This window comes from Neopsephotus bourkii, unplaced genomic scaffold, assembly GCF_033783945.1.
Source record: "Neopsephotus bourkii isolate Nb327-2 ecotype Australia unplaced genomic scaffold, CSIRO-AGI_Nbou_v1 NB_1508, whole genome shotgun sequence".
Classification (NCBI taxonomy): domain Eukaryota; kingdom Metazoa; phylum Chordata; class Aves; order Psittaciformes; family Psittacidae; genus Neopsephotus; species Neopsephotus bourkii.
Window position 1 is genome coordinate 751704 of NW_026901984.1, and position 24274 is coordinate 775977.

Sequence of the window (24274 nt, forward strand, 5' to 3'; positions counted from 1 at the left end):
CATTAAAGAAAATATACCACAGCATTTTAAGATTTCTTTTTTTTTCCTCTGAAGTTGTATCAGTTGATTTTCAGTCCACAGGAGGTATCATCTGCTGTATTATTTTACAGTTTTGTATAGATTTTTAAAAGAGCTTTTGAATCTTTATAGGGCTCAACTGAATTTATCACTATTAAACTCTACGTGACCCTTTAAAGGTGTAAAAAAACCCCTAACTCTAAAAGTTAAAAGATTAAAAATGTGACTAATTTTGTAGTCAATTCAAATCATTAACACTACTGTCTTCACACATGATCCCCTTTCTTCTGTAAGGTTGCCCTTTCCTACTCCCATGTACCTCATCTGTGCCATTAGTAGTCTGCAGCATTTTAGTCGAATTTAGATGATAGACCTAGTCTATAATCTTGTTTCTTAATTTTCTATGTTAAGTGTTCTGAACACCAGCCCCGACATAAAACTTTAAATTTGCGATTGCCGTTTTTATTCAGAAACAAGTGACTATGTGACTGCACACAATAAGCATTAGTGTCTTCCTCGTTTTACTAGTGCCATGATTTTCAGGTGGATGGGCTTTAGTTCAAGACACAAATGCTCACAAGTGCTCACTCCACACACTGATGTTTCTCAAGTGCAAAACGCACATTCAGAAGTTTAAGCTGCATGCAAAGCATAAACAATAAATTTATGTTGAACAAAATATATTTGGAGCCCCAAAATAATCATAGAATCACAGAATAGTTAGGGTTGGAAAGGACCTTAAGATCATCTAGTTCCAACCTCCCTGCCATGGGCAGGGACACCTCACACTAGACCATGCCATCCAAGGCTCTGTCCATCCTGGCTTTCAACACCGCCAGGGATGGAGCATTCACAACTTTCCTAGGCAACCCATTCCAGTGCCTCACCACCATAGAATCACAGGATAGTTAGGGTTGGAAAGGACCTTAAGATTACCTAGTTCCAACCCCCTAATAATGAAGTTTAGAGGAAACTCTTTGAGGAATCATCTGCAAACAGTGGTTAACAACTTCTTGCACTGCTATCATGCAGCACAATTAAGACTTATTGAGATATTCAAGTCCATGTAACTGAAACTGGGTGATCACACTCAAGGGTCCAGCAGGAGGGAGAGGAGAGAATAGATCAGTTTAGAAAACAAGAGGCTAAGAGAAAAGGAAAACATGGTGTAGTTGAACAATTGAAACCATGCAGGTAGGACAAATGTGATGTATGTTTGACAGTCAAACCACTTTCAACAGTTACTGAGGTTAATCAAATGAGCTGGGAGTGACATAATTGTTCCTCCATTATCAAAACCTTACTTTTTCTTCAAGGGTCACTCCTTCCTCCTGTTGTATTTGCATACTTATTAAACACCACTCGGAGTCTGAATGGCAGCCTTCTATGGCATCCCTTTTTCCTACAGTACTGATCAATAACCTCTTCCAAGTTTAACAATGCTTAGCTTACAGCAGTACAAGGTTAAATGCAATTGATAAACTAAGATTAAGAAGGACTAAAAAAGTACTACGAGAAGGCAATACACTTCAAAAAATGCTCTGGTATCCATGGTGCAGAATACCCAACAGGCACTTCTGAGTCAGACCTCATTGCTGACACCCTTTTAGATTTCTCAAATCTGATATCCAAATGTCCACGTAACGAAAGTTAATTTCTAGACATAAGCTATGAAATATCTTAGTGTCTTAGGTTTTCAGTGAATCACCCAATGATTATTTCTGTATCAAAATGAATTATATCAGGAATGAAAGACCAAATCCAAGAAAGATGAAATAGAAATATTTCTCTCTTACTAACAGCAATGATTTTCCTGTGCAGTGCACACACTTAGCTGCCTGCATGGACTCTCCCCGAACATGTTTTTTCTGTACCCTCTATCACATGCAACCAAACATAGCTAGTTTGGCCACCAGACAGTAAAATCATGTTAAAAAATACCCATACAGGAGACCAAATTTTCATAGGATGACTGCCTCGATGACCACTGAAGGAAAAAGTGAACTGGAAGAATGAATGTAGGATAAATTCCTACATTTTAGACACTTTTGCAGAACTATCAAGCCAAATGTACTCATGACTACTTTTAGACATATCCCAAACTCTCTCAGACCACAATCACTCACATTCACAAAGTAAGCACAATAACCACAGCAAAACAAAACTATTTTTCTTGACAGATAGTAAGTCAGGAAGAGTGAGGGAAGAAGCAATTGTTATTCCTGTCTGTAAACACTTAATAGGATCTGTGGTGCTCTGCTAACACTGGTCATGTACTGGAATAAGCAAAATTATGGTCTTATTTATGACAATGTAAATCTGAAATGACTTTCTTTAGGTCAGTACAAGTACTACTGAACAAACAACTGGGCTGATACTCCAACAACTGAAATGTGTGCTTCTGTCACTTCCACTGAGCAGAATACAGTTGTTTAAATTCCTCCCATGAGCCTCACTGACAGGATTACTAGTTTACTAGGAAAAGCCAAATGGATTTACAATAACATATAGGTCTCTTTGAAGAAAATTACAGGAGTTTATATTCAGAAGTCATAATCAGGAGTTAAAATACCACGCCAGAAACCATCTTCATGGAAAAACAAGGAGGAAAACAAAAGAGTCTTTACATAAGCAAGATTTCTTTCTGAATCTCCAGATGCCTACCTAGCAAACATACTAAAGTCTTAATCTGAGGACCTTGTGTATTAACCCTTGGATGACTGAAAAACTGTAGACAGCACAAGTGCCCTGTTCTGGGTCTGCTGTCTGACTCATGCAGTGGAGGCCAGCCGTGGGTTTGTACTTTTTGTGCAACTGCAAAATAAGTAGGAATGAAAATTTTCAGTGAATTGCTGAGACAAATGCAGCTGTAATGAAACAAAACAATCTCTTTGCAAGCCTCTGTTGATTATTCTGATTTACCTCAGCCCTCCTGTAACACAGAGAAAGATAACGTGGATTTAAGATACTCCAGTCACCCAAGCTTTTAAGGCCAGCAGTTAGGAGAAAAGAACTCCAAACAATGTGGGACTTTGGTAGTCATAGTAAGATTGTCAAGAAAATAGTTAATAAAAAGCAAAGATGCGAAGAATCTTGTCAGTGTTGGAATGGCTCACATAAACACTGATGGCAGCTGACTTGTATAAACCAAGGATGTGGGGCCAAATACTGCAAAGTACTGTGACTACTGGGAAGATTAAAGCGGTCCACTATCAACATGCAACCGGAAGGGTAACGCTGACAGAATCACAGTCCAGACTCAAATGAGTAACTTCTTGCCCCTACAATGCAACAGGCTAGTCTGACACAGATTAATCCACTTCTAGTTCAACATATTTTGTACCTATGGAGATGAATGTGGCCTGATAAAGGATCTCTATATAAAATTTATATCGAATATATGCAAATTACTCACAGTAGATTTCCTCATCTGAAGATACAGTGGATGGATGCAGTATCAGTAGTAACACAAGTTCCAACCCCACTATTCTCTGTAGTGGCTTATGGACTATAGAGACTTGTGGGTGGTGAAGCCAGAAGAAAGTTATTTACAGGAGCAGGGACTACTCTGGGGGGCTAGTGAACCTTGTCTTGACATGCTGTTAAACAGATGTCCTCAGACATTTGTCTATTTCCTCATAAAGCGCTTGGTAGGGGTCCTCTACCTTAGGAAAGGTCATGAACATGTTCAGTCATCAAAATTGAATGCAGAGAGATATTTTCCTTCCATGTTTTACAGGCATTGCAAAATTACGTTTCTTAAACTAGATCTTCACTCTCCCCTCCTCACTGAACTTTGTCGTGTCTCTAACTGGACTAGACATAATATCTTGGCTTGTAAAAATCTTGGCTTTCTGCAGATCACATTAAACTGAGTTATGGAATGTAATTTGGAGGCTGTGACAGTAAAAATAGGACTTTCAAATGACCTTTTAGGTTCTTTAAGCAATTTTTAAAACATTTGGTAAAAAAACATAACATAGAGAGAAAATAACTCCTACGCTTGTCACAAGCAAAGCCTGCTGAGATCCCATAACCAAGAAATTAAATGTTGTTTTTCTGGGTCAGAGAGTATGATATTCTTTGTTAATCGGGATATCTAGAATTTTATTTGCTATATTGTTAGAATACAGTGTGCTTATGATGAACTCGATTAATTTGACTTTGCCGGCTGGGTCAAAATCTACACAGATACATAGCACTCACAGTACACTGGGAGTATTTTTAAAGACAGCAATTCCCTAAGTGTACCTTTGTGAGACAACATAATGACCTGGTGCTAAAGAGCAAACGGCATTCCTGATTTCTACTAACCCACCTTTTTTTTGTAAAGGTTTCAATAAACAGTAAAGATCAGTCTGGCTGGCAACATTTATTTTAGCATTTGCAATGGCTTTTGGCATGTGTGCCTACACTTGTATGGATGAGTCACTTGAAATGCAGAATAGCTACGGCCATCCTCCTGCTCCAGAGGTCACAGAATTAGTGTCATTCCTATTACAAAGATGTGGCACCCACAGAACTTTTTGTTCTAGCTGCAAAGGTAACGCAGCCGCTGGTTGCTGATTTGGAATGAAGAGAACTCCAGAACTGTAGACTATACAGTGAGGATAGTTGGAAGGGCAGATTATAAGAGGCAATACAGGACAGCTCTATCATCTCATTTCTTTTCAGGTATCTCAGTTTTATTTTACCTATTCACACCCAGTTTTCACACTCAGTCTCTTTTCTGATATATCTACATTTAACATACTTTCTTGGGCTTTACTCCAGTGAGTCCAGCAATGGCAATTTTCAACTCGGAAGTTTAATTCAGAGTCATGTTCAGATTCTCTTATTTTACTCCTTTTCTGCATTTGTGTTTTTGTGTTATTATCTATATACGTTATGTTTAATTATACATATATCATTGCTTAATATGAGTAGACCTAAATGCTTGATAAAAATACTAAACCATTATGTGTAGAGATTTTCTTATGGGAATTTGTAGGTGAAAATTTGGATTTCATCACACACTTCTCTGAAGAAGCAGAGCCAACTGAAATGTGGTCTTTGTCTGGGTCAGCCTCACAGAAAATTCCGTGTGTTATTATTGCCATGCAGCTTTACTTTGAGTTCTGTTAACACTTCATAGATGGCATATGTCTCTTAACAAGAAATTCTGTAGCTCACAACCATCTCCAGGTGTAACTTACAGGGCTGTCACACAGACAGGAACTGAGCAGTGGAAAAGGACAAAGTGGCATTCTGCAAGGAAATCTTGTGTTTCATCTCCAGATGGCTTATGTTATAAGGAATAAAAGTAACATTGCTTTCATGCAGCCCAGAGAAGCTGGGCTGTGTGAAGGACATGCAGGTTTTAAAGTAATATTTAACATGCAATTGAAATTGTTAAAGTTTTCAATTTTATGTATTCCACAGTTCATCATTTACATAGTCCCAACAATAAAGCAGAAAAGCAGATTTAACTCCTTCCTTGAAAGCCTCCTATGACATAAACCCTTCCATTTTCAGGACTTCTGTGAGTTCCACTGTAAAAAGTTACTCCTAAAAGCAACCCTGCTGCCATCATTTCTCACACTTAATTTCATTAGTCAGAAGTGATTCCACTATTAACAGGTAAAGCATCAAGAGCATAGAGCTGACCAGCAACTGAGCCCACATGTAAACACTGTGTAAGACCAGACCATACATTAACAATGAAAGTAACCCATCCGACACAAGCACTGTGGACATGCAGCCTTTACATTCTACCTGAAATTTATAAATGTCCCACTAAGGAGGTCACTCAGGCTTATGAACAGCCAGAGCTGTCTGTTGGAGAGTGACTCGGAAGGGGAGCGTGACCATGTTTGACGGCCTGGGCTCTGTGGAATACAAATTAATTTTCCCCATTAGGAATCTGTGCTGGAAAATAAAGGCATCACTCTACGAGCCCATCAGATTAAAAATAACTGTGATCAAACCAATCTTGTAATTATGCTAATCAAGCGGTGCTATTCTGCCTAGGGAAAGCCATATATATATACATACATATATTATTTTTTGACATAGGGCTGAGGCAAGATAAATTCAGAACAGCTCCGTGTCAAACGTTTATGTTCATCTTCGAAGACAGCCTTCCCTCCAAACACATTTGACACTCGCAGCTAGGTGCAGTTGAATTTCTGCCTTCACAGATCCTTGTGCTAAACTCCTTCGCGGCAGCAGAGGGCTCTCTTTGGCAGCTGTGACATCGAGATGCTCCTCTGGAAAGCCCCAGAGGAGACCGCTTTTGATACTGCACTTCTTTTGTAAGGCAACTGGAAAAGCAACCCTGTAACTTCCCTGTCTTTCCTTGCTCTCAAATGATTTGCTTTTCATCACAGCTCTGTGATCTTGTCAGCCAGCAACTCACTGCTGCTGATTTCTTACTGAGATGCTGAAAATAATTGTCTTTCACAGGAAGGAAGGATGATGCAAATAAGGAGTAAATTACTAAACAGGAGATAAGCCTGAAAACCCACGTTAATAAAGAAAGAAACCAAATAAAATACGTATCTTATCAGCTTAGGGCTAGCAGTGTATAACTCAACCACATGTATATTCTGAAAACTCACATATCCCACTTTTTGGAATGAATCCTGTGACATGCATTCAAAGCTTTGAAACATATTTAAACCTTTAAAATATGGCAACTACAATGAAAACAGAGGCCAGTGTAAATGGATTCACTGAGATAGTGAATGGCAAACTGGCAGAATTGAAACTGAAAACAACTACTTGTATCTCTTGTAAGCTGCAAACAAATTAAATAAAATGAATTTTTGCTACAGAACTACAGTTGAAAAAGTATCAGAAGTATGTACCATACTAACATTATTTATACAGAAAATGCCAATACCAACACCCTGTGACCTGGGAATATGAGCAGCTTTGTTTCCTACTTATACTGACATCACTTGCTCTTTATCAGCTGCTCATCTCCTGCCAGTTTCTCACATTACCTTCAGCTTGGTCTTTCCTGCAATAAAGAAAGTATCATTTTGCCAAGAAGAGATGGCCAGAGAAATACCAGCACTCATAAATCCTTGCTAGAATGGGAGCCCATGGGAGACTGCAAAGTACTCCCTTTTTGGTTCTCCCAGTGCCAGAGACACAGCACAAGGATGTGCCAATGGTCTGTAGGATCCTGCTGGGACAAAGGAATCACCTCCTACAAGGAAGCAGTCTTTGCTGAGTGCATCTGAGCAGCAACAGTTCTGAGCAGTGGGCACTTCTTCCCCCATAGAGCAGCATATCTGGGTGGGCATTTAATCCCATGAGGTCACAGCCACTATAAATGGACAAGCCATTACAGCAACAGTTTTCTCCTTGTTCCTACACCATGTCATCTGGGCTTGGATTATTCTAACATACATGTGCATGTGAATGTCTGTGTAGTGTTCAACTTCTCTGTCTTCCCTCTGTGAACTGAAATAAACAGGGATAAAAAAAAATATGGATTTCCTATAAACACCACATACTTAATTCTGACTTCTCAGACCAATGCATTGATTTCCCACTTTTTTCAGCTGCTGTATTAAAACAATGCTACTCAATTTTGAGTAACTACTAGATCGTATAGTATCTATAAATACTGGTACTAGAATCCAATGCAAAGTTAAGGAACTTAACTTATTTAATGGTGCAGACTAGGTTAATTTTTTATCTGTCTTCCCTTACACAGAAAAGATAAAGCTGTTTCAAGCAGAAGCCCCAAAATGAATAGTTTGTATCAGAATAAAACTCGTTACAGAAATGACTCATTGATTCCTCTAAAAGAGTAACTGGAAAATGAATTTAAGCCTTTTTTTTATGAGCTTTTTTTAACTGGATTTTTAGAACAGGCTTTCAAAATATCTTTTGTATTGAAGGCTACATGTTGTAAAGCTGTACAGAATGATGGCAATTTCACTTTCATAGCTCTAGGACCAGGCAAACATTCTTGAAACAAAACTTGAGATATGAAAGCTACAGTTTGAAACTCATGGAAACTGCCAACAAAATACACAGGTACTACACATTTGAACAGTTAACAAGAATGCCTGCCCCCGTCTGTCAAGATCAGTTACCTTAAAAGAAAGCTATAAAATACAACATTGCAACATGTAACAATGTAATGCAACATTGTAAAGTAGAAACTGAACACTTAAACACATACCTACTTAGAAATGGTATTAATATCAATAACCACAATTATAAGTCGTCAATTACAATTGACAAAACTAAAAACATCGAACTATCTATTTAACCTTCTGCTTCAAACAGATGCGCTGAATTACAACTATTAAAATGCATGATGAGACCTATAGTCTACTCAAATTATCCTACTTCTGTGATTCTCCTACAGCTGCTGATGCTGGCATATGGCACAGATGAGATATGGGACTTCCCAGGCCTCACCCTGATTAGGTACATCAATTTCCACAGATCACTGTGATCAACTGTATTTATTATTCATTCATTATTGTGACTATTTTTTATCTATGGTTTTATTTTATGTAGTGGAGATCATGGAGTTTAGTTTCATCATTATATTGCAAAGATCTTGCCATCCTAAGGATGAAAGAATGTATTACTTGAAAGACATCCAAAAGTCATCCAAAAGACCTTAGCTATCTTGGCATCTAATGGAGATAACCTTCCAGCTGCCAGAGTTTTAAGTGCTTTATCTCACGCTCTGTTTTCATTCAATAATCAGATTTTTATTAACTGAGTATTGACCTTCTGAAGGCTCGGTACTTCATGTGAGGACAAACAGACTTTGGTAGTGAATCTAATTTGTGATATATTTACTTTTTCTAAATGCAAAGAATTGTTGCTAAATGCGCATCACTAACTAGATTGCTCCCTCTAACTTCTGATAGGAGCTACTCAAATTCTAAGAGAAGTTGCTTGCCTTTAAAGCATTTTATACAGACTTTCTGTATCTAAGGTTTTTATTTTTTTAAAAGCATAATTTCCATTAACTCCTGCTTTTAGTCAGGCTATAAATACCAGAGGAACAGTCTCCCTCCTGGTATTTTGGCACTTCTGCATCTTTTCATAGCCAGAAAAAGTAAGTGGAGAGACATGAAAATGAAAAAGAATGAAAAAAACAAAGGAAAGAAGAAGAAAAAGTTAACCAAAGCACCCTCAGAATGCCAAATAAAAATTACACACCTTTAGATTCAAATAGTCTCCCTTGTAGCATTTTTTTACTTACAAACATGTTTATTCCAAACCAGCACTGCACGTTACTAAAACTTGTCTCCAAACTTGTCTAAAGCTTGTCTCCATGCCTGGTCCTTTGGCAGAGCTCTTTCCCATGTTTTGGCACCTGATGACTGTGTGCTAACTCCTATTTCACTTTGACTGAAGGTGCAATTTCATATGAAATGCCCAGCCTGGGATGTTCTGTTGTTAAGTTTAATCCACCAGCCCTGAACGTATTTGTCTAGGATTCGGGTAATCCGAACTCAGTTCCTATCTCCTCCACAGTGCACACATATGAGCCTAACAGACTTCTTGGGTGGTGCCTCCCATCCATTTCTGCTTAATGACTATAGATTTTACTCCCTGCAAGTCATCATGCAAATACATCAATAAATCCTTATGAGATGTTTCCATATCTCAAGAGTCAGTCAGAAGGTATATTATTAAGCTCACATGTGATTCCAAAGCCTAATAGAAGAACAATGGATTAAATTCTTATTCAATTATTACTTCCTCCAAACCCATTTCATACAGTTACAGAATGGCTAGGATTGGAAAGGACCTTAAGATCATCTAGTTTCAGCCCCCCTACGATGGGCAGGGAGTCACCCCACACTTCACTAACTCACATCTAAAGCAGATTTTCAATGTTAATAAAATATAAGATAAATTAAGAGTGCACACAGACAAAGATTCTGAAATCAAATAAGCCTCTTAACTCTGCAACATCCACATGGAGCATCTCTGGCAAAATCCAATACAACCACAACTGTGCTACTCACCAACAAATACTAGTTGTGCCTGCACCCTACCAGATGCAAACAGTGCTGTATAGTCCAGCTATCTTTAAAGAGCTATTTCCTTGGTGCAGTTATCTGAAATTTGTAAATTCAGTTCTCTGTATTAAATAACCTCCTTTCTTGGCTGTTTTTTGAAATCTCAGTGGTATCTCATGCAGAGAGTTTAATATTTATTTTCCCACTGGTGCAATGCCTGTAAAACTGTTCTGTAAACTGCTAAAATTAACTTCAGCAATTTTATTAATTAGAATTTGGACTATCAAATAGCGTGATTCTCAAAACTTCCATATCCAGATTTTCCTTTGCACTCATTGTTTATTATGGCATCATTTGTGAAGGTCATCCTAACCCTATGGGAGAACCAGACAATCCTAATAATATTATTCTTTATTTCTTTTCTAAGTTGATGTTATAAAAAACTGTTATAAAAACCTTTCTCACAGAAAGCTGCCCTTAGTCTTGAAGAACAGAAACAGCGTATTTTCAACCTAATTTGTATTTTATGGTTTTAAAATATGCTGAACTGACTTCTCCGGAGGCTGGGGTCTGTTGTATACACACAGAATAAGGACATTAGAGCGAAACAAAACAGCAGAAGCTTCCTATGGCAACATGCCTTGAAACTGTCTTTGAACCACCACTTCGAGGGGTAACAGCATTTCAGTTTCTGTGCCTAATTGAATCCTGTGGCTTTCTGATGAGGCTTCTAATGAACGAATACAACTGTAAGATTGTTTTCTCATATATAACATCACTCTAGTATTTCTGGTAGGCAGGGCACTGACCCCCCATCATGAGGTAATGACTTCCATTTGGTTACTGTACTTCTCAATGTCAAATTTTATCCTTAAAACCCTCCAATGTGTAAAGGTCTAGCACAGAATTAAGTTCTCTCCCTGAAGATCATCACAGAAACTCAGTTGTTATGCACTTACCATCTACCTTAGTTTTCTGTAGTCCATTTCAGCTCCCACTGAGTAAATTCCTCCCTGCTAGGTCTCAATTGACTTCAGTCATATCTGGATATATCAGTGACCCTTCATATCTTCAACAAACAGGCACAGATGTTTCCATCTGCCTTTCGTTGGATGACTCACTGCCTTATTCCTCTTCCCAATTTATAGTTCTGCTGATTAGTCTGAGAATTCAAACTCTTCTATGTCATTAAGATGTAACTAAGCTCTCTGCATACTGGATACAGTCATGCTGCTCAACAGTTACAAAAGGTAAACTGGTTCAACTGATCATGTCAAAATGTCTTGTTTTCCTGACTATTCCTTGAACTTAACCTTTTCCATATTCCTGTTTCTGTTTTCCCCTAGATGTAAATGCCCTGAGCATCCTTTTTACTTCACTTCTGTCTTTTTTTTATTACGGCAAAAAATATCCTTTGCCCACAAGAACCTTTTACTTGTACCACAGAAAATGTTTACAGTGCAATTGCATATGAATCTTGTGGTTTCTGAACATGTAACTCAGGTCAGGTTCACTAATATCTTTGCTAAATGCTAAGTAAGCCTGACAAGATTTCCAGTTCTGCACTGAAAGTAACGAGACATATGCAATATAATGCATAGTGAAAATCACCCCTTTCAACTGAGTTGTGCTTTGATGTCCATGGATAGAGTGACTACCAAGCTCAAGGCAAAAGCCAAAGGATGTGTATGGGAGCCTGAAGATTGCAGGTGGTGAATCAAACCCATCAGATAATGGGCTTTCTTTGCTCTGCAGATAATAAATAACTGCTAACATATATCATTGAATTATGTCTAAAAATCAACTTTCTAACAGGTTTATGGAGGACCTGTGTTATATTTCTACCTGAAGATCTTCTTGTTTAATTTGCATCATGCATTGACAAGGGCCAGCCTCTGTTCGTTTCTTGCAGATGCCACATTATCAGTCCATTTGAGTGTATTTTAGAGCTAAACTACTTAATTTATTCATTATCTACGTATACTGACTACCAGAGCTAAACAGTTCAGTTAAGATACTCTTTTCACACTGTCTTTCACCACACGTCAGCTGAAAGGGACACTAAACTACTGAACTTTATGTTTGTTTTGAAACTGCCTTTTAGTCCAGTTAAAAGTTTCATCCAGATCTTGAAGAACAAACAAGCAAAAGAAGTGGTTTCTGTCACAGCATCATAGAATAGTTAGGTCATGATTAATTACAATGGAAATCAGTCCCAGCCTAAACATTTACTGAATGCTTAATCCCCATTAATGTTTTTACTGAATGTAAAAGCCTGCTCCATGGAAAAATGTATCATATTTTTATTATCATTACCCTGAGAATATTTTTTTTGGTTGGTTGGTTGGTTTGGGTTTTTTTTTCTGCAGCAAGTGGTTCCTTGGGAAAAAGGCACCAGGTAAAAAGCAGAAATAAGACTTTTTGGTGTGTGTGGATGAATGTAGTGCTGCTAACAGAGGAAATATTTTAGCATGGGATGAACCATAGTAATAGGCAAACATACAGAAGGTTTATTTGATACGCACAAGCCAACTAGGGTAGTCAGCCCATGCAGAATGCCAGAACTCTCTGGGGAAGTGGGTAGCAGCAGAAGGTGATGCCACAAAGAGGTACGGCACAGTGTGTGACAGAAAGACAGACAATCCAGTGTCAGCTCATTTTCCTTGCTTGAAGTCTGGCTAACCAAAGTGCCCACTTTGCTTTTGCTCTTGTCACATGCAAGTTTCTTTCTTAGAATGCTGGGCAAAGTAAATATGCTGTCAGCACATACTAGTTTATAGCAATAACTTCTTACACCAAATGCTTTTGATCACCCTCTATGTTAGAAAAATTCCACAAAAAAAAGGAAAATCTGTGTGATTTTTCACTCACTGTTGTTGTCTCCTCTTTGTCCTAACTTCCCAGAAATGCTAAAAAGATGGATGGAAAGGCAGTCAAAAAGCCACATATAGTGAATGACATTAAATACTAAAATCTTATGTTCTTTGGATACTTATCCTTCTCACAGTAATGGCAGTAGTCTCTGAATATAAGGAATAAAACACAACCAGAAAGACCATCACTTCTTAAACATTGTATTTATCAGTGTGAAATTAAATTGCTCAAACTTGTGTATCGCAGTTCAGCCCTGTCGCCATTCTACACTGCTGAAAGACCACCTTATAAACATGGTACCTTTTCTTCCCTGTGATGGTTAACCTGCTTTATAACTACTTTGCATCCAAGCAGCAGTGGACATTTTGTTTCCAGGGCTGTGGAAGGATAGTACACAGCATGAGAGAGAAAGATTTTAAAAGGTGAAATATCTCAAAGAACTTTTTGCTTTATGAATAAATTCTACTAGAGATACAACTAATCATCTTTATGCCAGTTCACAGTAGTACCTTAAAGTATTTTAAGCAGTCTCCATTCGATGTCCTGATCTGACTTCTCTAGGTACGAATAAGTACTGTCATCAGCTACAGAGCACCATAAACTATTATTCTTCTTTTACTGCTATGGACATTTCAAATTCTGTAGAAGACAGAGTTACCCACTGCATACAACATAATTTAAGCAACAGTAAGAGGAATACAGACTAATTATAAGTATACACTCAAGCTACTATGAACTACCAATATGTCTGCCTACTAAAGGCCTGGTCCTTCCATGAATACACATAAAAATTTGCACATTTGCTTATTTTGTGAAATTTAATAGCTGTATACTCACATGACTTCCTATTTGCTCGTGACCGCTTCCTCTCTCTAGGCACCGCTCGCTGGCTTGGCACTTGGGTGGCAGACTTCACAATGCGATCCATGATCTCATCTGCTGCATCATCTGTTGCATTAGGTGAATCGTCGTTGCCAGCATTCCATGAACCAATACGGCCTGGAAAAGTCCAGCAAATTAATTGAGGGAAAAGAAGACACAGTCTCTTGCGTCACTTTGGTTTTGCAATTGGGTTTTTGGGGGAATTACAGCAGGAAGCTCAGTCATCACTACTTCAAATTTGCCAAAGGAGAAGACTCTGCCTAATGGAGAACATTACTAAATAATACCCTAGAACCTCTGCTGTATCAGCAGAGAAGAGAGAGCTCAAATGCAATTATAATTTTCTATTCCGTTCAGCCTTAGAGTCTTATTCTTGACCAGACTGGCAAAGGTCTGCTAGAGACTGACTATAAACCAAGTTTTGCTAGTGCTGTGTGACCAAGTTTCCTTCCACTCCTATTACAAAGAGACTAGCACACATGGCACATATTAGAGATTGATGCAAATCAGCAAGACAAGTCCTGTGCACCAAAAGAGAGAATCAGTTTCTGAGCATCTGTATCACACAGCCTATGGCAAACACAACATGAAAAGGGCAAAAAAGCATGCTTTGACATGTCTCATTGTCCTTTCCACAATGAAGAATTCACCTTCTCATCACAAAGCTGTATGTGTCCTGGCACAACTGCATGTACTCTGTTACGAGCAGAAGAGCAAGAGTTGTTGGCAAGCTGAAAAGCTAAATAAGCAATTTTGGTTAAAACCACAAACAAACAAGTGAGCCATGTCTCCAAACCGAAGGCTCTGGCATTCCTCACTCCAAAGACACATCTTTGGGTTCTGCCACTACAGGCTACTGTTGCATGTGCTTTTTGGTTTTTTTTAATGTGAAGGCTAGTATGCAGTGTGAACACTGACAGTGAGCTTTGCTAAAGAGTGCCTGTGGCAGAATTGCAAGCAGATAAAAACATTCATTTGCAAGGGCAGTTTATATCAGGTCCCTGATACCAGTAAACAACAGCCTTGATTATCACTCTGCTCTCCTGCTTGTCTCCTGACTCTCATCAAGAGCAGTTCTGTTATGACAGTGCTCATGACAAGCTTCTGTCTGGCTCCCCCATCCTCTGCCTCTGCTGTTCTTCAGGTGAACAGAAGCTGACTCTCATTATCAGGACACACTGCCTGTTAGCATTCAGTGGATTACTTCAGCTATTCAGAACACTGCAGTGCAGTCTGAATTATTTCATCTTTGTACTTCAAGTAGTTGACTTGCTTCTTAAACTGAGGCTGTGAAACCTCTAAATTAGACAGGATTGAGCCTTAATAAATTACACACACACAGACTCAGCGGTGGATGGTCTGGTTGTGCTATCAGTGGTACCAGAAAAGAATCAAGAAGGTGTAAGGTCTCCAAATGTGAGGGAAAAGAAATACCAGAAGAGAAAACTTAAGACTTAGGGTTTTGTGCATCACCTTTACTCCAAAACCATCTTTCTGGTATCATATGTATGGGAGGAGGGGAGGGGAAGACGAAGGAAAATAAACTGGTGAACCCACTGTCTGTAAAATGATTTAGCATAAAGAAAGCAGTTTAGTGGCTGCTTGAATAAGAGGTGTACCAGCAAAATTATGTCTTGGACAAAAACCAAGTCTATCTCATTGCCAAGAATGGTTGTACCAGTGAGCTCATGTGAGAGCATCAGGTGTTGGAATCGGTGGATTGCTTCAGGTTTTCATTTCTTCCCTGTCATGCTGTGCCATGCTGACGCTTGGAAACAGCAGAGCACTGTGGACCTCAGAGAAAGAGGCATCAGCCAGGACAGCAAGGAGATGCAGTGCTATCCACCTCAGCTTTTTATACTCCCAGTCTCTACTTAATCCACTTCCTCTACAGTTTAGCAAGGAGGTGATTAAAAGATTCATCATCTTTTTCTTACCCATTTTCGTCTCCCCACTTATTCCTAAATTGCAGCAAAGCCCTTTCACTTTAGTTTGAATTGGTACTTTCTACTTGCTTCTATTGAAAATAAAAAGAAAACCACATCACAGGTTCTGAGATGCCTCACTTTGCTTTCTTGATGAGAACAGGAATAAATATTGGGGTGTTAGCTGGGAGCCATGTTCACAGTGGGTCGAGAGGTGGGAATTTCTGCAGTCTTGACTCTCAATGTCCCCAGGCACCACCTGGGCTGTGAAACACATGTTAAAACTTCAGGCAAATCTTTCTACATCCCTGTGCCCCACATCACCACTTCCAGCATGGAAACACCACTGGTGTGTTTTTCCTTCCCCATTGACCCTTTCTGCTGCAGGTGCTACGCAAGACAGCCACGACCCACATTTGGGCCACTGTGTGGCTACCATACCACAAGAAGTGTGGCCAAAGGAAACTCCTGGCACTTACCTCGGCTGGCCCGGCTTCGAGTGCGGACCCCAAGTGTTGTGGTGCTTTCCCCACCAATGGAGGAGGTCTTCAGTACAGCCTTCATGTTCTCATGCTCTGCAGCATCTTCGGCATACTGCAGGCCCTGGGGCTGGCTCTGGCAGGGGGGTGAGCTGCTGGAAAACTTGCCGGACTGAGGGAGAAAACAAGTTTGTTGTTTTAACAGAAAACAGCATGGAGAATAGGCTAGAGATGTAATCGTGAATTGAAAGGAGAAAAGTGTCACCCTGGGCTTGGAGTGCAGCCATGCCCCAAACAGTTGCTCCTCTCCCAGCGCACAAACCCTGAGCAGAGATAAACTGGAAACAAGGCGACAGCAGGGAGCAGATACAACCAGAGGAAAAACAGATGTATTGGCTTAGGCTTTAGAATTTTGACCTTCTGACAGTGTAAGGTATAAAGCAAGGACTTGCTTTGAAACCTTTCACCCAAGCTGGACCCAGTCAGGGGTCAGGTATGACACTGAGGGGAACAGCATGAGACCTGACACAAATAAGGAATTACTTTTTTCTGTTCAATCACCTTTCAGTAACAAGGCAAAATGAGGAGACTGGTCTAGGAAGAGACACCTTTTCCTCTTGTCTCTCTGCCCTGCTGCACAGAAAATTCCCAAACTGTTCTAAAACACAAATATCCACAAGTAACCTTAATTCATTACCAGTAATGCTGAAAAAATCCCCTGTCGCAAATCACCCAGCCAAATTATTTCATGGCCAACACACAAAAATTGCAGTCAGCAGTTAGAAGAACAAACAAAACCTTACAAGAGATTTAGGAATCTGCCCTCTGCTTCCCCAGCCCCCCCGTGATTTCACTGTCACCACGACTACGTGAACAACAGCAGCTACATTATCTGGGCACACGTAGTGCCTGGATGCAGCAGCTCCACTGCTTACTGACAACAGCCATCTAGAAACTGATGAAAACAGCAGAAACAGATACTTTCTAAGGAGAAGAGCCTGCACTGCTGGGATGCTCTCCCTTCCCGGCCTCAGCCTATAGAGGGCTGTGATGTTCGTAGCGGCTTCACTGCTCTTAGCTACAAGAAAGGCTGAAGCATATTAAAATACAGTCCTGGCTGCAGAAAATATCACCTCTGTTAACAGCAAACAGGCATCAACAGATAATAACTCTCAGTCAATCAGTCCAGCATCAGAAACTGAAATATGTTTTCTTTTTGGTTTTAATCTTTCTCACTCTGACCAATTCAGCACAGATGAAAGAAGGTGCGCTGCATTGTGTTCTTTCTTTGCATAATAAACAACATTAATTATTCTCTTGATGGTACTGAGCCAGTCAGGTGAAGGGATGCAAACTTGCAGAGCTTTTCTGTCTAAGAACAGTAAATTGGAAGAAAAGACTGGGCCCTATATTCCTAGCTTTGACCAAATCCCTCTGGCTGTCAAGGCTGCAAATGAAAACTACTTAATCTGGAAAACAATGACAGGGTGATTCTATTTTAACCTTATGACTTTTCCAGATAGGACAGCAAGTTAACTGAGTAGCAAAACAATAATCCCTACAAGGCACTAAGATAAATATACCAGTGTGAGATTTAGTTGTTGATAGTGAGAAGTTTGTTTTCTTCTTAAAATATTATCTTGCAACATTCTGATGTGGAAAGCAGGCAAGTGATAGAACTTCATATGTGAAATTAAAAGACAGAAAAACATGAGAGAGAAACTTCTATGAGAGTGCATGCTATTTTTGCATTAAGAATACTCTGTTATGCACAATGGGTTGCAAAACTAATCAATACCATCTCAAGAAAAAAACCCTAAAGGATAAAGCCTTCACATAACTGTTATTTACTATTCACACAGGTTAGTTAAATATTGGCATAAACAGGTGAATTAATGTAATTTTCTTCCTAGGCCCCAAGCTATACAGTTCAAATCATCACTGGAGCAGAAGCTCTATAGCTAGCCCTTTTATTTCACTTCCTTAATTTTCAGATATTGCTGTAGATTAATGCCCAAACCCCAGACTCTTGAGCAAATGACTGCCATTATGACACGATGAGCATTAAACCACATTGTTTACATTTGGCGAATGGAAGAAAGCTGTAATGCTCAACAAAAAATGCATTGCACAATAGATGCTCCTCAAACCAGTACATTGTTTTATTATGAATATAGCTACTGCATTATGGTTCTTCAGTTATTTATTCACTCCTTTATTAATTTTCAATATCACCTGCAGGAACTATTAGTGATAAAGACACAAACTACTCCATGGCTCACCTCTATGGTGATTGAAGCATCTTATTTGCAATTCATACAGTAAGGATAACCATTACAGTTTGCTTTGCATCCCTATATCCTGAGGCTTTGGAAAACTTCGAAAAATAGCACCATTTTGACTTCCACAGCTTAATGATGAGTATGAAAATATCATGGTATTCCATGGCCTGAGGTAACTAATGATCCCCGTAACATTCAGACCACTGTTTTGGGTAGCGGGGATACTTCGCAGTTTTGTAAACAGACATTAAGAAAAAGAAATTAGGAAACTTAAAATTATTAAGGCCTCAGATCAGGATATCTTTATCCAAGAGAACAGGTATGCTTATGGTTAAAGATGACTGTAAAAATGCATTCTTATGATTGAGCCAAAAAGCTATGTGAAAAATGTCATGGTTCCTAGTTGCAGTAGAGCAGATGGAGTTGAGCAGTCCATATTATCTGTGTTAGAAATTAGGTGTCACAGCACACAGGGGACATGGAAATGACATGCTCTTTCAGAGAACCGTACCTCAGCATCTTCTTCTTCATCAGTCTGCCACTGGAAACAAAGGACAGGGTAGAGAAGGACAAATAGGAAGATTAAGGAAAGACAGTATGGTCAAACCACAACAGTGTAAGAGGTAACCATGGTGCTGTTTATGCAATTGTAAGAGGACATACAAATACAAATTGTATAAGGAATTAATTCCTGAGACAATCCACTTGCTTGTTTTTTTTAGTGAATTGCATGTAGAATAGCCTGTGACTGTCAGTAGGGTATATACAAAATTGACGATTTTTCTTAGAGAAGTTATGAACTGAAATTTCCCCTAACCCATCCCATAGAGAAATGATGAACTGAAACTATCCTAACCCATCCTATTTCTTTCCCTTGAGTCATGAGGTTGCTTGCTCACTTTCTGCCCTGTGGGAATTGAGAGCACTAGGAAGGATTCAGCCTCCTTTTTCCAGCTCTGTTCAGCACAGGGAGGTCTTGGCTGCTCTTCCTCCCAGTGCAGAGGTCAGCTTCTTGGCAATTCCTTTTCTCTACACTTAAGTACTTCTAATTCCATTTTAAGACATGGCTTTCGACTTCCAATTTAACAGAGCACTCAAATCAAATGCTGAGTAGTCTCTGAATAGATGCTTACAGTTTTTCAGTAGCTGCCCAGTATCAGATCCTGGAAATTAGAGAGGTGCAGTTATCCTTTGTCATTCAGGGTTTTCACCCTCTGTGACAGCAGGAATGTAAAACTATCTTGACAGTTACACCATGTAATGCAATGGGCATATCAAAATATTGTGGCATATGGAGTACTCTTACATTTGGGGATTTACAGGGAATTAGGAAGATATTTAGAACTCTCTTCCCAAATGCCTGGGGAACTCTTCACTGGGTTATAAGATGCCCCACATGGAAGGTTCCCAAAGTAGGACAGTTTCCCAAGTATCTGGGCTCCTTGTTTGCATAATTTTCAGTTTCATTGCTTGTGGAGTACAAACATAGGCCAGAAATTTGATGCATTTTATATTTATGGCTTTTGTTTGTTTTTTTAGAAGAAACATTCCACCAATTCTATTCCCCTCCCCAGTGTTACTAATACATTTTTTTGACCTTATCTCCATCTCAACTATGATTTCTGTCTGGGCTTGATACATTCTGTTCTAGAAACATTCATCATTAAAAATGAAAGCCTGATTTACTTTGGCCCTCAGCTTAGTTTCAGCACAATCTCCATAAGAAGATTAGCTGCGAGAGTGCTGAACAGCACATTAACATTACTTTTTAAGGGTATGTTTTATTCAAAGAGTGAGGTGCTTATTTTTCTTTGGACACAGTGGCACTGACAGAAACACAGGCAGATGTTTTGCAGAGGGACTGTGGCAGGTATGTTCCCTTTACATTAAAAAGACCCATTCGTTTCTTTCCCAGGTGGCAGGAAGTCACACCATAAAACAATTCGTCTGAAGAAGGCCACTGTTCGCTTTTTGGCATGAACAAGAAACAGAAGGGTGAATAATAGGAAGCAAGAACATACTTGTACTCTAATCCATATGTACATCAATATAATAAATAAAAGACAGGAGGAGAGCAAATTAAGCTAAACAATATGCAAAAGGCACTCAAGGAAAGGTGAAACAGCAGAGTATACACATTACAAAGACTGTGCTCCAAACAAAAGTGTATGATATTAATACTTTACATCAAGGTAGATTTGTACAGAGAAAGTCCTTATCTGCTGGCCTTCCTGCACATTTAACCGAGCTAAAAGTGCTTTGCTTTGGAGTAAGTTTATGCTCCTCTCTGTAATATTACCAAAATTACTGAAAGAATACTGTGATAGTGAATACTTGCAGGCACAAGATGTTAATTCTAAGAAAAAAAGACTGCTTGATTCTTCTGTCATCCAGTATTGAATATTGCAGGACAATCTGAGATCTCCCTCCTTCGGTCTTATTTTTCCTTTAGGCTAACATTTCTATGCAGTGGATTTGCTGTTTCAAAATATTATTTATATTACATAGCAATTTTGGAAGTGAAACTCTTAAGTATCGTAAAAAGCAGAGCTTCATAAATCTGGGGTACAGATGCTTATATTACCCACTATTATGAAAATTCATTACAAAGCTCAGACTTATATCTATAATTGCATTTTTTCTTATTTTGCTTGCTTGTTAGTTTTAGTGTGCCTGAAGTGAGTGCTAACATTGGCCAAAGCCAGATACAAGGTTGCAGAGGCAGACAATTTTCCGTGTGAAACTGTGGCAACTCACTGTTCTCTTTTTTCTCTAATTCCCCCTATCTTTCTCTCTTTTGCAGACAACATTCGCCAAGATTTAAACTGATAGTGCTCTATCCATTTCAGCTATTAAAGAACATGCAAACATAAAGATCTCTGTTGTCAAAGGCTGAAAGACTAGAAATAGCGTCTTTCTCAGCCCTACTCCATGTGAGCAGTTGCTAAAGCTGATAGAAGTTCTCCATGGATGGAGCCAGCAGAGTCTCTCTACACAGAGCCAGCACCTCGCTGCCATCCAAGTCTGCAGGGGGGACCACGGTTTAGGAGATATGCACCTTCTTGTTAAGAACTGGCATGGCTTAATCCTTTCCCATTTTTGCTAAAATCCCTCTTCTTCTGCCTAAAAGCCACATACTATAAGGTGATAAAAATGAGATCCTGAGGAAACTTTCTAAAGGACAGGGAGGTAAATATCAAATATCCAAGCAATCCTTCTAACTTAACAAAAGCAGAAATAAAAATTCCACAGGACTACTTCTTATCTTATTAGAACTACTTTCTACTAAGTATCTTTCCAATCTCAAGATCAAAAGTTTCTTCTACCAGTGTTCTACAACCAGTGAGCAACTAATGCTACTGTCAGTGCATTAGTGATATCTCTTCCCTTTCCAATGCTTTCAAATATAAAACACTAAGAAAATCAAGACCAGACACAAACCACAGCCAACACAAAACTACAATAAAACTCCTCTGTATCATCATTCTTCACACATAAATATCTTCCATCCTGCTGAGTTGGAAACTTGTTTTGAGGTAGATCTAACTTTGAAGTTCACAAAGGAAGCTGTGACAAATAGTCTGATGCAATTTTAATTCTGTTCTACCATGCACTGCAATCAAATGAACTGTAAACGAGACCATATTGCTGGGCTACAGTTAAAGAGATTTAAGAAGTCCTGAAATAACCATATAGCCACATGAATAACTCCCTTAAAGAACAACTCCATGAGGGGAATTTTAAAGAACGTGTAGCAAAAAACGTGGAGCTGTCTTTCTGGGGACCTGCAAGACATTTTTAGGTGGAACACTACCTTTCAGATGGCATCTAATTATACTCAAATCTCAACACTATCTTAAGACTGAACAAGACAACTTCTTCCAACAGTATTTTTTCCTGGGAAAGGCCTAGTTGTCTCCTTCCTTACATTTTCAGAATACAGCCACTTTCCCTGGCTCTGCTCCTTGCTGACTAGCTGTCAAGCCCGAGCCTTCTGGCCTGAAAGGATCTCTTCTCTCTGCTTCCTGAACTCAAATGCCAGTGATCAGATTTCCTTTTCCCTCCACATTTCCTGCAGCAACAGGACATAGAGAAGCTTTCTGTCCTGCCACAACCAGTTCTTCTGTACAGGTAATACAGAAACACTACCTGATATGGTAGGAAAAATGTAACTACTTCTCACTATTGTTTAAAATAATACTTATTGTTTAAACTAGTAAGTATTGAAGCTATATGAATAAATGAAAATTTTAATTTACCGATTTCTTTGGTTTAATGCTGCCTTTTAGTTCCTCTAGAATAAGTCTGGAAAACCAACAAATAATTGAAGTGATCTCAGTTCCCCACTGGTAGTTTTGAAAACTTGTATGACTATATTAGATGCTTCACATAAAATAAGTACCTCGTCCTTAACCTGAGGCTAGACCAAAAGGAAAATCTTCTGAGATGATAATGCAGGTTTAATATTTTCTCTAGATGGGGCAGATTTCCAAATTTAAAGAGGATATTGCCAGGAAAGATCTACAAATGATCATGAGTCAATGACTTAAATACGATCTCAATTTATATCAGCTTCAACACATATATATTTCTTTGACCCGCACAGCCTGAGCCATAAACCTGTAATCAGCGTAGAGCTTTTCATGCCAAAGGCAGGGGTAGCTTCATGTGCAATGAACCACTCACATCTAATTGAGACTCCAGATTTGGATTCTGAGACAGCTGGAAACTTTTATTAAGTACTGGCACTTCTTAAAACTTTATTTGGATTGAGTCAAACTACATCAACTTTAAAAAAAAAAAAAATTTAAAAAAATCAAGGGGATTTTAAAGTTTACTATGCTGAGAAAACTAATTTTAGTTAAATTTATTCTATCAGCATGCAATCATACTTGCAATCAAAAAAGTCTGCAAGGTAACAACTACTGTGAACATAAATTTGTCCGTTTCTTCAGAACCCCAAAGTAGTCTGTTCCCATAAAGTTGGCTGTTCTGTCCTTTACAGTTAAGAAGAAAATTGCTATGCGTGTGCATGCACATATATACACACACACACTAAAAAGAGATAAAACACTAAAATTAAGGATTACATTACAATACTAAAAAATGGAGAAAAAAATTCCAGTTAAATTCAGTTGTAACCATGTAAATGACTACAATGTTATAATCTAAATGCTTTTTATTCTTCTTTTTCATATTCTTTGCTGATCAGGTATACACACAGCTCCTGTTGTCTTTTAGATTTTTTGGCCACTATCTGTGCAACAGGCAGAGATGCACTTTTTGGATGCTTAATTTCAGTTTGTTCTCATTCTATAAATTGATAAGGAAGCAAAAAATATACACAGTCAAGGACTTGAAAGTTTTGTCTTCTTAGAGAGCAGAGTTCATTATTTACAGTAGCAGAACCTTTTAAGAATAAAAGAATAACAGCACTTCATGTATGACATTCACTGAAAGAAAGTTTTAAAACTCTGTGCTGTGGGAGATACATTTTGCCACTTACATCTGTTATCATTTTCCCTCTGGTCTTGTTTCTTTCCCTGTGGTTTGCTCGTTTCTGTTTTTGCTGCAGAACTCGTTCCCTGGTGGTGCGGTATTCCAGAGCAAATTCACTGATGATTTTGCAGAATTTATTGATGTTCACTTCACGTATTGCATAGGGAGGATGGCCCATAAATAACAAAAATGAGTGAAACCTGGAAAACAGTGAGTTCATAAATGCAAAGGGAAAAAAATCTTTATTGATGGTTTCTGGAAAATAAATAAACAATCAGCGAATCATTTATTACTTTATTAGCTCCCATCATTTCTACCGTGCT

At 38.8% G+C, this 24274-nt stretch overlaps 1 protein-coding gene across 9 annotated transcripts in view; it reads right to left on the reverse strand.

Moving 5' to 3' along the window:
- The window catches only part of FHOD3 (formin homology 2 domain containing 3), a 374952-nt gene that overhangs the window by 6028 nt on the left and 344650 nt on the right, over window positions 1-24274 (reverse strand). For 6 of the 9 annotated variants that reach the window (XM_061369593.1, XM_061369590.1, XM_061369594.1 and 3 more), the window contains 3 exons: window positions 23959-24151; window positions 16171-16342; window positions 13722-13883 (listed from right to left, as the gene is read on the reverse strand). In XM_061369593.1, coding sequence (XP_061225577.1) covers window positions 13722-13883; window positions 16171-16342; window positions 23959-24151 — 527 coding nt within the window. Of the gene's footprint in view, window positions 1-12881; window positions 12920-13184; window positions 13262-13721; window positions 13884-16170; window positions 16343-23958; window positions 24152-24274 lie in introns of all 9 variants that reach the window. The other 3 variants (XM_061369598.1, XM_061369591.1, XM_061369592.1) reach the window with 3 other exon arrangements.